The 16,355-nt window shown below is 41.7% G+C and overlaps 1 protein-coding gene across 1 annotated transcript in view; it reads right to left on the bottom strand.

Moving 5' to 3' along the window:
• LOC126281547 (AP-3 complex subunit beta-2) overlaps positions 1 to 16,355 on the bottom strand; it is a 223,057-nt gene that overhangs the window by 35,943 nt on the left and 170,759 nt on the right. The window contains exon 17 of the mRNA XM_049980608.1: positions 14,589 to 14,832. Within this exon, the coding sequence (XP_049836565.1) occupies positions 14,589 to 14,832 (244 nt within the window). The remainder of the gene's footprint in view (positions 1 to 14,588; positions 14,833 to 16,355) is intronic.

Raw genomic sequence — 16,355 nt, 5'->3', positions numbered from 1 at the left:
AACCCCCCCTTTTTTAAAAAACAGGGAAGCCAGTCAAATTCAATTATATAAAACTGTTGCAGTTCCCACACTGCTCTATGGAAGTGAGACATGGGTAATTACCAAGAAGCAAGAAAGCTGGATTCAGGCACGAGAAATGAAATTCCTTAGAGGTGTTAATGGTTGCACAAGAGAAGACAGGCAAAGAAATAAAGATATTAGAGAAGAAGTGCAAATCTTCAGCTGCAATGATAAAATTCGAGATTACAGATGAAAATGGAATGAACATCTACAAAGATTGGAGAGAGAGAGACTTCCTGTAGAGGCAAGAAATTGTAAGTGCCATGGGAGAAGAGACAGAGGAAGACGTGATAGAGATGGGTACCATAACAGGCAATTCCTACCTAATAACTGAAAAGAAGATGAAGATGGAGATGGTTTAAGATTCACAGACATGCAGATGAACGAACAAAACACTCCTAATCTAGTTTCGAATGGACAAGAGGTTGGTACAAACAGAATATGGTGGTTCAATCTGGTCCCCAGGAAGTACTACTTAGGGTGCTTAGGGCACGTAGGCCACTGAGGGACTGAGTAAGGCATGTGACCAGGTAAGATGCATGTGACAACCAAAGAAGTTTTCTGTCAAGCATGAACCCCATGAATTTCATAGTTTCAGTGAACAGAAGAGCAAGAGGCCCAAGATATAAAGAGAGAGGAAAAAACTGACTGCACCAAAAGAAATTCATACAAATTGTTTTGACATTGCAAAAGTGAAAGCGATCGTCAATACTCCACAAGTAAAGATGATCGAGACATTGCTGAAGATGCTGCTCAGGAAGCTAAGTCCATGGAGAACTGCTATAGATCGCAAAGTCTTGATGACAAGAGAGCCGAGATGCCTGTTGGAAGATAGGCCATAATAGGGTTCATGGCTATGGGAAGTAGGAAGAGGCTCAGGATGGAGCAATGAGGCACTCTGTTTTTCTGGATAAAGGTGTCCGACAAGGCCGAACACATACTTACCTTGAAAACTTGGTCTTTTAAAAATTCCTTAAAGGTCAACTGGAGAAAACAAGCTCAAAATCCACATTGTGCAGAGGTTAGTACATATCAAGACTCAAGCCACCATGCCAAAGAGCCATGAATCATAAATTCCTTCACCTTGCAAACACAGGAAGTGAGAGAAATGGGGTGGTATCTAGAAGGAAGGTGTTTGTCCTTGCTGGGTTTAGGTATGGGTGTAACAGTGACTTCACACCAGGGTCTGGAAAATGTGCCATCTGCACAAATATGATTGTATGTATGAAGGAGAAAGTGCTGGTCCATGAGAGAAAGGTGCTGCAACATCTGAATACGAACCCCATCTGGCCCTGGGGCAGAAGATCAGAATGAACTGAGAGCATGATCTAGCTCCCTCATAGTAAAGGTGGTGTTGCTGCATTCCAGATTCTGAGAGGAGAAGGATAGTCCCCAAGCCTCCTCCACTCATTTCTGAGGGATGAAGGCAGGCTGATAGTGGGTGGAGCTCGAAATATCTCCAAAAGAGTGGCCTAAGGTGTTGGAGATAGCTACAGGGTCAACACTGACATCACCTGCTATGGTCAGCCCAGAAATCGGGGAATTAACCTTGGTACCAGAGAGCTGACACAGGTTGCCCCACACGACAGAAGAGGGAGTGGAACTGTTAAAAGAACTAGTAAGTAAAATCCAGCTACCTCTTTTTCTATTACGGAGAACAAGACAACACTGCACACACATGTGTTTATAAAGAATAATTTCACCATTGTAGGACAACAGTTAAAAATGCAGAGAGCATGTATCCGTGTGTGAATCACGTCCCAACATGTCTCAGTCCACATGAGGACGGGGACACAGTGTGGTAAAGATGAAATGCGAGGTATGAAACATTCTGCTGCAGTAAGGATAACATTCATGAGGTACTCTACCTGGCCATCACAAATGGGGAAATGTTGCTCATTGAAGGTTGCTGGGGAGGAATAAAGCCACCAGTTGGCATTAGAAAGCTGCCAATTAGGTTTACATGTAGATGGGGTTCAAGTCAGCAAACTGATAGCACAGGGGAAATGGTTGCTCGAATAAATGTCAGAGAGAACAGACCACTGGAGATGACAGGCAAGCTGGCAGTGCGAAATGAGAGGTCCAAATGGCAATAAGTGTGCATGGAGTCTGAAAGGTGGGACATGTGGTCAGCACACCCACTTTCCCAGGTCATCGTTGGGTTCCTTTACTTTGAAACAGCATTAGTTGGTTGAGTACTCCTCAGTTGGCCTCACAAGGCTGTGTGCACTCCATACTGGTCCTACCACCACGGCACGAACAATGTAAATAACCACAGGCCATCACAATTTCTTCTTGCATTTCAAAAATATTAGGAACAGTTACATACAACATATTTCTGAGATTTGGAAATAAAAACAAAATCCTATGTAATCAATAACACAGATTCAGAGGTAAGAGGTCAACAAGAACTGCCATTTATGAGTGCATTAATTCTATACTAAGCTTGATTGACAAGAAACATGAGCAACAGACATATTTATTGACCAATCACAAGCTTTAGACATGGATCATAAGATTCCACAGTCAAAGCTCGAGAAGTATGTCCATCAGTTTGATCATTTCTATTCTGAGCAACTGTAAACAAGAGGCGAGCATCAAGTACTCTAATATCAGCCTTAAAACTACTTATGAACACTTATCAGAGTGTAATCTAATTAAATATGGTGTACATAAAGGATAAAAATGTGACCACTTCAGTTCCTTTTGTATGTTAATGATGTAACCTTAAGTGTTGATGCTCAAAAAATTATCCCATTTCCAGAGGACACTGCAGTCTATTGAAAGGGAAAAGTAAGATAGAATTACAGTGATTAGTAAACACTGTCATGGAACAACTTAGCAACTGGGCAAAGAATAATCATCTTTTAACAAACAGGACGAAAACTATTGCACCAACGGCCTTCACTTCATGACAAAGAGCAGCAGTGTTTGCACAGAACTGTCACTGCCAACAGACAAACAACACTGAGTGAAATAACTACAGAAATCAATGTGAGATGTATGACAAACGAATCTGTTAGGACAGTACAGCAACATTTGGCATTAGAGCCCTATGGCAGCAGATGACTCGTGTGAGTGCCTTTGCAAACAGCACAATATCTCCTGCAACACCTATCATGGGGTCATGATCATGTCAGTTGGGCCATGTGACATTGAAAAGCTGTGCACTAGTCACGAGTCCCGATTTCAGTTGGTAAGAGCTGATGGTAGGTTTCGAGTGTGGTGCAGAACTCCACAAAGCTATGGATCCAAGTTGCCAACAAGGAACTGTGCAAGCTGATGGTGGCTCCATAATGGTATGGGCTATGTTTACATGGAACGGACTCCCAAACAACAATGGAATCTTTATGTGGATGACAATGCACTCTATCAGCAGGCTACAAATGGTTTGAAGAACATTCTGGACAATTCAAGCGCTGTTCGGAGTGGCTGTATGGTTAGAGGTGCCATGTCACAGATTGCACAGCCCCTCCCGCAACAGGTTCGAGTCCTCCCTCAGGCATAAATGTGTGTGTTGTTCTTAGCATAAGTTAGTTTAAGTAGCGTGTGAGTCTAGGGATCAACGACCTCAGGAGTTTGGTCTCTTCGGAATTCACATACATTTAAACAATTCAAGCAAATGATTTGGTCACCCAGACTGCTCGACATGAATCAAATATTTATGAGACATAATCGAGAGGTTGGTTCATGCACAAAATCCTGCACCGGCAACACATTCACAATTGTGAGTGGATGAAGAGGCAGTATGGCTCAATATTTCTGCAGGGGATATCCAGTGTCTTGTTAAGTCTATGCCATATCACATTGCTGCATTACACTGGCCAAAAGGAGGTCTGACACAATATTACAAAGTATCCCGTGACCTTTGTCATCTCAGTGTAGCTGCACAGTTTGGATCATGACTGGAGTTTGAATTCCTAGGGAAACTGTATGATTTAAAAAGCAGACATAGACTGAATTACAACAGGTTTGCGGCATGGATCCTCAGTTTGGTTTATGCCTTTCACAATGCGTCCTCCGTAGAGATTACCTTCAGATATCTAAAATTATGAACCCTTTTGTAGCATCAAGTTCCGGCTACCAATGGTTGGGATGGGTCTCTTGAATGAGCATGCATCCTGCTCATCATCATCTTTGATTAATTCACAAGGAGATCTTGTTCAGTGTTGCCTTCAAACTGTCACTCATCCACCTCAGTTTATCCTTAGATCTGGACAACGGGGCCATGTAATTCAAAAAGGCAAGATGTGTAATTTTCTCACATTCTGTGTAGATCCTGTTGAAATTCTTATGGAAAGCTTACCTATTTACCTTTCTGAGTGCCAGGTTGATCAATATTAATGATACTCCGTCTCCCTGTCTCAACCCTGTCTTTATGTTCAAGCTCTTTGTGACTCGGTCACCAAGCTGACTTTGCCTTTTTAATCAGCAAGACAGACACACACTAGGCTCATTAGTTTCTTGGGCATTCCTCACTCATTTGGGCAATTCAACAGGGTCTCCCAGAGAATGAAGTTGTATGCTTTCTTAAAATCTATGTATAGTAGATGGTGGTCTTTGCCACATTCCAACATCTCAGTGAGCTGTCACAGTACACAGATATTGACAACAGTTGAACAGCCCTTTCTGAAACCACCTGATACTCAGCAATCACAGTTGGACAGGATCTTGTAGTAGACATTCAGGAGGGTGCTGCTTCTGTAGTTTGTACATTCCATTTTGTCACCTTCCCTGTGTGTAGGACAGATGACTGCTGCCTTAAAATCTTCTGTGGTCTCCTTCACAATCCATATCATCCTGATTAGTTGGTGAATTCTATTGGAAGATTCTCCCATTCAGCCTGAATGACTTTCATCTAGATTCCTCCTCCTCCTGGACTTCCGTTCTCCTTCAGCTTTGTTATCTGTTTCTTTATTTCCTCCAGACTAAATGGTGGATATCTTGATATACACTACTGGCCATTAAAATTGCTACACCACGAAGATGACGTGCTACAGACACGAAATTTAACCGACAGGAAGAAGATGGTGTGTTATGCACATGATTAGCTTTTCAGAGCATTCACACAAGGTTGGCGCCGGTGGCGACACCTACAACATGCTGACATGAGGAAAGTTTCCAACCGATTTCTCATACACAAACAGCAGTTGACCGGCATTGTCTGATGAAACGTTGTTGTGATGCCTCATGTAAGGAGGAGAAATGCATACTATCACATTTCCGACTTTGATAAAGGTCAGATTGAAGCTTATCGCGATTGTGGTTTATCGTATCGCGACATTCGTGCTTGCATTCATCGAGATCCAATGACTGTTAGCAGAATAAGGAATCGGTGGGTTCAGGAGGGTAATACGGAATGCCACGCTGAATCCCAATGGCCACGTATCACTAGCAGTCGAGATGACAAGCAACTTATCCGCATGGTTGTAACGGATTGTGCAGCCATGTCTCGATCCCTGAGTCAACAGATGGGGACATTTGCAAGACAACAACCATCTGCACGAACAGTTTGACGACGTTTGCAGCAGCATGGACTATCAGCTCAGAGACCATGGCTGCAGTTACCCTTGACGCTGCATTACGGACAGGAGTGCCTGCGATGGTGTACTCAACAACGAACCTGGGTGCACAAATGGCAAAACGTAATTTTTTTGGATGAATTCTGGTTCTGTTTACAGCATCATTATGGTCACATCAGTGTTGGGCGACATCGCGGTGAGCGCACATTGGAAGTGTGTATTCGTTATTGCCCAGCATGATGGTATGGGGTGCCAGTGATTATATGTCTCAGTCACCTCATGTTTGCATTGACAGCACTTTGAACACTGGATGTTACATTTCAGATGTGTCACGACCTATGGCTCTACCCTTCATTCGATCCATGCGAAACCCTGCATTTCAGCAGGATAATGCCTGGCTGCATGTTGCAGGTCCTGTACGGGCCTTTATGGATACATAAAATGTTCGACTGCTGCCCTGGCCAGCACATTCTCCAGCTCTCTCACCAATTGAAAACACCTTGTCAATGGTGGCCGAGCAACTGGCTCGTCACAATATGCCAGTCACTGCTCTTGTTGAACTGTGGTATTGTGTTGAAGCTGCATGGGCAGCTGTACCTGTACACACCATCCAAGCTCTGTTTGACTCAATGCCCAGGCATATCAAGGCCATTATTACAGCCAGAGGTGGTTGTTCTGGGTACTGATCTCTCTGGACCTATGCACCCAAATTGTGTGAAAATGTAATCACATGTAAGTTCTAGTATAATATATTTGTCCAATCAATACCCGTCTATCATCTGCATTTCTTCTTGGTGTAGAAATTTTAATAGCCAGTAGTGTACAATACCAGGAGGCTGAAATCTGAATGCACCTTCAGGTTCACCACAATTGAGGAGTTCTCTGAAGTACTGTTTCCATCCCTGAGCAATGTTGAGTTCATTGGTGACCATAGTGCCATTCAAAGAATGAGGCTCCATGTCAAAGTTGGTACCTCACAATGGAACCACAAGTAAGGACAGTCGCTGCCCAACGCAGCAACAAATGAGACACGTCGGTGCAAACACATCCTCAAGAGGTTCCATATGCCGCTGTTGCTGGAAGGATACTTATATCACAGCACCTGCCCCTCAGCTTGGTCTGCAATCATCCATCATGACAGCAAATTAGTCAGCTCCAGCAGCACAAGTTGTACTCGAAGTCAGAACTGTTTATCAAAGTTAACAGTCAACTGTATATTGAGGGAAGAGACTATCATGCTGTAGTGTATTAAGTTACAGAGTTCAGCAACAGCAACATATACACACACATTCCTGTGGAGATGGAGTGTTCCCAAGTTACGTAGTTCAGATTGTTCAAACTGTAATAAAGTGCTCAAATATTCTATACTTATTGTAGTATCCCCTTGACCTCCTCCAGAAGCAAATCTAGGCTTGCTAGAACTCACTACAGTGTTGAAGCGAATGTCTCAAGTGTATCTTTAATCTGGCAGTGAGATTTACATTTTTTCATCTTAAGAAGCATCCTGAACAGACATTAAAACAGTTGACTGCTGAGTTCTGAGGGTTCACTAGACATTGCAGGACCAAGTGTTCTTGTGAATTACGTTATAGTGGCGTTATGTTAAGCGATGCAATTACAAATATTGTGTCGGACGCACGAATTTGCACTGTTATTTTAAAACTGCCAGATCTTGATCTGAAACAGTTTTGTGAATCTTAGAGTCTCAATGTATTGTGGACACAACTGAAATCAATTTGAAGGGGCTCTGTCTATTTCTCGTGTTCATAGTGCACAAGGCACTCAGTCTAAGGTTAATGTTAAAGTGAACAAAAACAGGGCTCAGATTAACACTTACCGTGCGGCTGCCGTAATATTACGTCGCGGGCGGAAACGAAGAAAACGCAGCCGCCGTAATATTACGTCCCGCCGCATTCCACATTGTTTTAGTATTTCAAATGTATTGTTAGTGTTCCTGCTACAACCTGTAGGTCCTGTAATGCTTGTAGTTCATCATATTAGCGGCAGATCGCAGCACCTAGTGAGGTAATGCGATATATCCATACATATTTCCGAACGAATTCACGTGTGTTTTTCACGCGTATGTTACGTGTTCTGTGGTGTCCTGTCGTTTGTTTACCGTTGATTTTGGCGCTAGTATTTTGGTTTTAGCTTGTTTATCTTCTTTTTACTCACAATGGCGAGTGATGAGGATGCAAAGCTTCAAAAAATGATTGAAGTAGTTCTTGCTGAACCTACCGATGATGTTTTACGGATTTAGATAGTGACAGTGATTACGAAATGCCGGAAAATAACGATAGTCCAGGTAAGTCTAACATCTTACTAAATCAATGCAGAACCAGACAGTTCATGATGCGATTTGTTCTGTTACGTTCCGTATTTCAGACACAGATTTGTCGTCAGATGAAGGTGAGCCACCGCCTGTGTTCCCCCCCACTCATCATCGAAACAGGCCAAGATTGAGTGACGTTTCACAGGATGACTGGACTATAGTGGATCAAACACTAAACATTTTGTTATTTACAGGGTTTCATGGTGCGCTAAATAATGTGGGACTCAGTCAGTCTAGTGAATATTTAGATTTTTTTTCTCATTTTATAAATGACAGGGTTATTTCAATTATGAAGGAACAAACAAACCTACATGCTAGACAGAAGCTGGCCACACTGAGAGCACAAAACAAATTAGGGCCCTATTCTAGAGTCAAGCAGTGGAGGACACTAACAATTGCTGAAACACAGACGTTTCTGGCTATTATCCTCCACATGTCAATCAGTGAGAGGCCAAGTATGGCCAGTCACTGGTGTAGTGATCCAATGGTTAGCTGCAATTTTTGCCCCAATATTATGCCAAGGGACAGATTTCTGAATATTTTGTCTATGTTCCACATAAACGACAATTCAAAGCAAAAAAAGAAAGGTGAAGTAAACTTTGATGCCCTTCATAAGGTCACGCCTCTTCTGGATGATTTGGTAAGTAATTTCAAAGAAAGTTATCAGCCAGGTGAAGCACTAACCATTGATGAAGGTATGTGTCCTTTCAGAGGGCGTGTAGGTTTCAAAGTTTATATGGCTAATAAGCCAAACAAATATGGCATGAAGCTATACATTCTTGCAGAATCCAAAACTGGGTACATATACAACTTCGAAGTTTACCACGGAAAGGACGATAAACTGGACAACAGTGCTTCTGCAGTGGTAAAGCGATTGCTCGGCTCACTCCAAGGTAAGGGCCACACTGTATATGTTGACAGATTTTACACCAGTGTTCAGCTAACCGAAGAACTGGCTAGAGCCAATACTGGTCTTGTAGGGACAGTAATGCCAAACAGAAAAGGATTGCCCAAGGCTCTCAAAGAGGGTAAACTCAAAAAGGGTGAACAAATATTTCGCCGCAAGAACGATGAGCTAGTATTGCGATGGAAAGACAAGAGGGATGTGTGGATGATAAGTACCAGGCACACATCCTCAATGTTGCCTGTTGCTACAAGAGAAGGCAATGAGAGGTTGAAACCAGTGGCAGTGCTGGATTACAACAAACATAAAGCTGGTGTAGACCTTTTCGATCAGTGTCTTTCATATGGAGCACTTGATCACAAAACAGTGAAGTGGTGGAGAAAGCTTGCCTTCCACTGTATAATTATGGCGGTTTCCAATGGTTGCATTTTGCACAGTTGCATCCATGAGAAGAAACTGAGCACTCCTAAGTTTATACAGGAGGTCTGCACTGCGTTAGTGTTACAGAGAGGAGAGAGAATTGAGGATTCTCATGGATCTGCAACGATTGCTCGATTGTCGCAGAAACATTTTCCGAACCGTGTGGAAATGGCAGAAGGAAAAAAGAAAGCACAAAGACATTGTGTAGTGTGTAGTGGAAAACAAAAGAACATTACTGGGAAAGCTGGCAGGAAAGATACTTCTTATGAGTGCAGTGAGTGTAACGTAGGTTTGTGTGTCACCCCGTGCTTCAAGCTTTATCACACTGTGGTTCACTATGCAAAATAACTTGTGTGTATGTAGCTATGCTTTATGTGCAAATGGTATAACAAATGTCTTTTCAGTGTCAAATGATCACTTTCCAAAATTTATTTCTTCTTTAAAGTGAATAAAGTATTAAAAATAAATTTTTGACAAAAATTTATTTTCGCAAAATCAGATCATACCTGGATAATCTGTTTATAAGGCAGCCAGAATGAGCACCTTTCACGAGTGGGGCTACAGTGTAACTTTCAGGAAGCGAAAGTTTCGTCACCAGTCAGAACTACCATTACTGCTGGCAACACTGAAGACCGCATTTCCATTTAGCAAAAACTTTCTGCCGTCATCTACAGAAGAAGAATAAACTTTCTGCCCAAAAGACAATTTTCAGTTAGACAGAAGTGTGTGTGTGTGCTTCCCTCATCAATGAAGACACCTATGAAATGATGGTTAGCCCACAGCCACAGAAGCCTACTTCTATTTTGTCTGCATATAACAATCATGAAATAACAATACTTGGCTTGTGAAGTTTTATTGTGATATTACAAAGTGTGGTTCATTTCGTGTACTATGTCCTAAAAACAGTGCAAATTTTAGACTTGTTTGATTTGTTAAACCTGTGCAAAGCAGACAATGTGTTACAAATCTACATTTCAGTGCTTCATACTAATGTTTCTGATTTGTGCAACAAGTACAGTGAACTTTTTGAATCTGGATTAAGAAGGGCTAAAGATTTCAAGGTGCAAATTACTGTTAAAGACAATGCACAACCATGATTTTAATGTGTTTGATCCGTCCTTCATACAATCTGTAAGCCAGCCGCTTCACAACCACAACAATGGAAAGGCAATATGGTGATACAACCTGTTTCTGTAAGTCAGTTGGAATCGTGCATCATCCTTTGCAAAAAGTCATCAGGAGGTTTACATCTGTGTACTGCAGATTCATTTCCTCTACCAAGACTGGAGGAATTAATGGTCAAAATGTGGACAGGACAGCTTCTTTTCCAAGACTGATTTACAAGAGGACTACTTACTGTTACTGCTGGACGAGCAGCCCAAGCAATATTTTGTGATCAACGCACACTCGAATTTATTCAAGTTGAAAAGACTGCCATTTGATAGTGCTTTAGCTCCTGCTGTTTATCCACATTTTCTAGGACAATTAACAGCCAAAGTCCATCCATGTGCAAACTGTCTGGACGATACTGTTGTAGCAGGTTGTAAACTTTAAGAATTTAATGCTGGCAATTTTAGAAGTTCTTGCTGCGGCTGGCTTAAAGTGCAACGAGGAAAAGTGCATATTATTCTATGAAAAACTTGAATATTTAAGATGTGTTATAAACGCATAGGGTATGTATCCTGCTTATTCACATTTGTCTCCGATTAAAGATCTGTCATCACCCTGTAACATCAAGGAGCTACAGGCTGTCATGTACAAGCTCACATATTATGCAAAGTTGATTGCATAGACTGTGCAAATTGCTGCTCAGGGCAAAAAAGGATGCATTGTCAAGTTGTTACTGTTAGATTAATTTTGATCCAGCTGAGCCTATTGTGTCAGTTGTAGACTCATCATCCTACAGGATTGGATCTGTGCTCTACCATAGAATTGGTTCATCAGATAGACCTATTCATTTTGAGTCAAAAACTCTCAAAACAGCAAAGTTAAATTATAGTCAACTTGAAAAGAGTGTTACTATGTTCCAGCAATACTTGTACTGTCGGACTTTCTATGTGATTACAGATCATCGGTCTGTAACTGCTTTGTTCACTACTACCAAGGCTGTCTCATCACAGACAGCTCAAAATTTGCAACACTGGGCCCTGCTATTGTCTAATTATCAACACAAGTTGTTGTACAGGCCCATTGTACAACATTCTAATACTGAATTTTTGTATCAGTTACAAGTCAGTGCCAACAAAGCTTTTGATTTGTTTGAGGAATTATGTTATTAAATTGATACTCAAAATTTTGAAATTCTTCAAAATTTTCCTCTTGATTTTTATCGTTTGATGGAGCAACTCCTCCTGGCCCAGCTCTGCAGGTAGTTTCACAATTTGTATGCCGTGTTAATTTGACAGAATTCCTCACTGGATGGCATATCACTACTTTTTGCATTGTCACAATGTGTGCGGTCAAATGTTCTGTTGCTGCATACAGAAAATTCTGATACATATGTTGTTTGTGCTCATTCCCTTTGGCAGTAAGTTTTGTCTTTATTGCAATAAGTTCACTGAGGTGTAGTTCGCCCGAGGTAACTTGTCCAACATCAGTGCCCTTGGCAGGGCCGATTGACACCATCCAGAGTCGTGCCAATGGAGATTGATGTCGTGCTAGCACTGTCATCATTGCTGATGGCGCCGATGGTCCTGCAGTCTGAGCTGAAGTCCGTGGAATCACTGCCCTAGGCAGCTATCGCGGCACTCCTGGAGTTTCGCTTGCAGCCAATGCTACATCATCTGCATCACCAGATGTGGGCATGCTCCCTGTGGCCAGTTTTTTGATTGTAGTTTTTGGTTACTTTAATGGGGATACTGGAGTGTGGACAGGGAGCTGCCATTGGCCATTGTTGCACTCCCTGTCATCTCATCTACGTTCCATCATCTCATCTATGTTCACATTCACGCCACTCCCACCCCTCCCTTGCCATCTTCATGCGACATAGCACTACATGACAATAGTCCTCCAAAGGAGGAGGTCTCATGTCAAAGTTGGTACCTTAAGACGGAACCACAAATAAAGGCAGTCACTACCTGATGCAGCAACAAATGAAAGATATTGGGGTAGACACTTCCCCAAGAACTTCCATACATCACCATTGCTGGAAGAGTACTTACGTCAAAGTGCAGTGACCCTCAGCCCAGTCTGCAGATAGAGTCGTCTACCTCAGATCTGGGAGCGTGAATTGTATTCAGTCCAAAAACTGTTAATCAAGGTTAACAGTCACATATAATAACCCTGTGGACACGGATTGTTTCAAAGTTAAGTATTTCAGACAGTTCAAACTACAATAAAGGGATCTAATATTTTGTATGTTGTATCCACTCGATCTCCTCCGGAGGCTAGAAATTACTTAGTGCCAAAGTGAAAGTCTCAAGTCCATTTTTTGTCCAGCATGACAGTAAGTATGGTCCCTTATTGTCCTTAATGAACTCTTCATGACTCTGATATCCCTTCTTAAAGAAGTTCATTTTATGTTTTGAGCCTCCTTTATCATTCCTTTTACATACATTCTCTTAGTTCTCTTCAGGATTGTTTGGGTAGTTCTCCACATTTCTTCAAACTCTACTTGGCCTTGAGCAAAATCTGTGCCTTGCAGACAGCTCTCCTTTGCTTATCTTCTCTTCTCTTGGCTACTGCCTTAATGCATTTGTCCCCCCCCCCCCCCAAAAAAAAAAAAAAAAACTGCTTCTTGGTAACTGCCTTTGTCACCTCATTTACGACATCCTTCATTTCATTCCACACTTTGCTACACTCCTTGTTTCCTCATCAATGTTTGCATTCCCCCCCCCCCCCCCCCCGCCCCCTCCTTGTCATGTGACACAGTACTACACAACATTTTCACAACAGTAGAGAAGAAATAATGTGTGTCAAGTTTCTTATCTGTCATTTTAAGGGTGAATGTATAAAAAAATCTTTCACCTGTATAAATACAAGTTGGCTTGTCCAGCGTCTTATGCGTCAGCCACTTTTGTAGAGGACAGTACAATACAATCATCTGATGCAAAATTACTATACATACAAAGCCATGAATTTTATGGAATTTTTTAGTTTTAGGGCACAAAACATCTAAGGTCATAAGCACCCAGAATTTTATGGGAAGACTACAGCCACCTCTAATAGGTACAATAAGGGTAGAGAATTCTAAATAGAAAGCTTCTCAGAAAGTAGTCTCCTGTTAACCTAAAACATGTCACACTGTTAATCAACTACCCCTTCTAAGGCACACACTTGTACAAAAGTTCAATGAATAAAAATGTGCTTCCCTTTGACCCATCCTCCCAAAACAACTTTTTATCGACTATGTGAGCATTTCATTAGTCCAATGTAAAATCTTATGAGTAAATATACCAGTACCCTTTTCACTGTCAGTATGCCACCAATACTTCAAGAAGTAATGTTCATACCTTGTCCCATGCTACCACCATTGCACAATAAGAGTGGCATATTATCAGAAGAGAGCTTCCTGCAGACACAGTTCTGCTGTGGTATAGTTAACAGGTACAGCACCGTGTGCAAGTGAGATTGGGTGGCAACTAGAAACATAATCAAAGGTTGAAGTGAGCAGGGCAGTGCTATTCTCGTGAGCACAATGTCTTAACTGCACACAGATTCACCATGAAATTCTGGCAGTACATGGATCAAATGCAGTGTTGCATGGAGCTGTCATGAAATGGTGTCAGCAACTTGACCATGGCCACAAGGACGTGTGTGATGGTGATCAGGAAGGGAGTCCCATTGACATTGATAACAGATGACAATATCCATGCAAATGAAAAAAATTATTCGCAGAAATCACAAATTTCCCGTAACCACCATGATTTTCTTTGGTTCAGAGCTCTAAAATAGACATTATATGTAGATCAGTTTATTTTGTACATTAACTTATTGCCGCCTACACAACCACTCTTCATTTAGTAGTAGCAGAGTAATACTATTTCCCTTCAGCAAGGCAATATACTGCGTAACAGGATTTTCTTAATAATATTGGATAATGAAGTGTTTTGTATGGGCCCAAAAAACTGATGGAATAAACATAAGTAAAGGAAAATAAGCAGTATTGTAAAAAGGTAGGAAGGAAAGATTTTCACTATATTTTAACTATTGTTCTCAGCAATAAAATATCAAGAGCATTAAAAATATAAGTGCCAGTTCTATGTTGACTAAATTAAGTGGATACACATATAAAACAATAAAACAATGTCATTCAAGCAGTTTTAAGATGAGGTCTCTCCTGTTGCTATCAGAGACTACTCAGAACATTTTTTCATTCTGCAAACTGATCAGGAGTGATGATGTAGCTCACCATGCTCAACCATGAACAGTTGTTCTGGCATGCTGACAGCTCGAATGAGCTCTCCAACAGGGGGCCTCAGCTGTACCCGACATGTTCTTCCATTCAGGACCAAACCAAATGACAGAGGCTGCGTTGAATCAGCAAAGTCAACTCCCAGAATGCTTGTTGCCATACCTCCAGGTTGGAGAGGTGGTACTGGTGCAAATGGATGAATAGATGCACCAGATGGTAGCTGTGTTGCATCTACCTGTATCTGTAAGGGTCACCAAAGAATCTATAAAACCATTACATAATGAAACAAAAATATGCAAAGAATACAGGTAATCACTCACTGTATGGCTGAAGCCAAGAATGATCAACAGGAACATAAAAGAAGACTGAAAATTTAGCTGAACTTTCTGAAATGTGCTGCTTTTAAGGACACTGTACAAAAGTTTAGCTATGTTTTCTATTTTGGTTATGTAGCTGAGAACAATGAAAAATCCAGGACAGAACAACAAAAATATGAGATGAATTGATTGCTATTGACCGCATACAGCAGGCACAATAACAAAAGACTGCTAGATATTATTAGCATTGGACTAAGTCCTTCATCACATGTATATGAAACAACACATACATATATCTAAACTTGTAAACTAAAATAGAAAGAAACTTCCACATGGGAAAAATATATTAAAAACAAAGGTTCCAAGACTTACCAAGCGGGAAAGTGCCGGCAGACAGGCACAATGAACAAAACACACAAATACACACACAGAATTACTAGCTTTTGCAACCGATGGTTGCTTCTTCAGGAAGGAGAGGGAAAGACGAAAGGATGTGGGTTTTAAGGGAGAGGGTAAGGAGTCATTCCAATCCCGGGAGCGGAAAGACTTCCCTTAGGGGAATAAAAGACAGGTGTACACTCTCGCGCGCGCGCGCGCACACACACACACACACACACACACACACACACACACACACATCCATCAGCACATACACAGACACAAGCAGACATAATATGTCTCCCTTAAAACCCACATCCTTTCGTCTTTCCCTCTCCTTCCTGAAGAAGCAACCATCGGTTGCGAAAGCTAGTAATTCTGTGTGTGTGTTTTGTTCATTGTGCCTGTCTGCCGACGCTTTCCCGCTTGGTAAGTCTTGGAACCTTTGTTTTTAATAAACTTGTAAACTCACATACAGATAAAGCCATTGTCACCTCTGGGCACTACAGGCCCATCTGTGACTTCACTTGAGGTGAGCAGTGATATTTGCTTGAGTGGGGTACAGAAAAGGCTTGGAGCAGGGAGGGATAGCAATGTTGAGGTGGAGGAAAACATGTTAGTGCTGCCTATGGGAGTTTTCAGGGACTTCATGAGGACAAGATAGTGGGCTGCTAAGAGCAGCATCATGATGCCGTGGTGAGGGATGCAGGAGGGGAGGGGGGGGGGGCTATAGAAAACAGGAAAGGACTGTGCAGGTCCAATGGAGCGATAAAAGGCATTTGCAGGACTGAAACGGGAGCAGAGAAAGGGATAGGTAGGTGGAGGATAGGGACTAGTGAAGTGTGAAGGTTTTCTCTATACAAAACTTCACACAGCTGTTTATGAAAACAAGCACAATGGACAGTTAAACAATGACACTATGTGTGGAGCTAAAAGGCAAATGGTGTAGCTCTTGTCATGTATAGCACTGCTACAAAATTAAATGTATACCACATATGGCACTTAATGAATCTACATCCAAATATTTTCAAATCATTCACTGTCATGAATCCACCCACATTTGTCCACT

This window comes from Schistocerca gregaria, chromosome 7 (genome assembly GCF_023897955.1).
Source record: "Schistocerca gregaria isolate iqSchGreg1 chromosome 7, iqSchGreg1.2, whole genome shotgun sequence".
NCBI classification, from domain to species: domain Eukaryota; kingdom Metazoa; phylum Arthropoda; class Insecta; order Orthoptera; family Acrididae; genus Schistocerca; species Schistocerca gregaria.
Note: the sequence above shows the minus strand (reverse complement) of the source record. Positions and strands in the feature narration are given on the sequence as shown.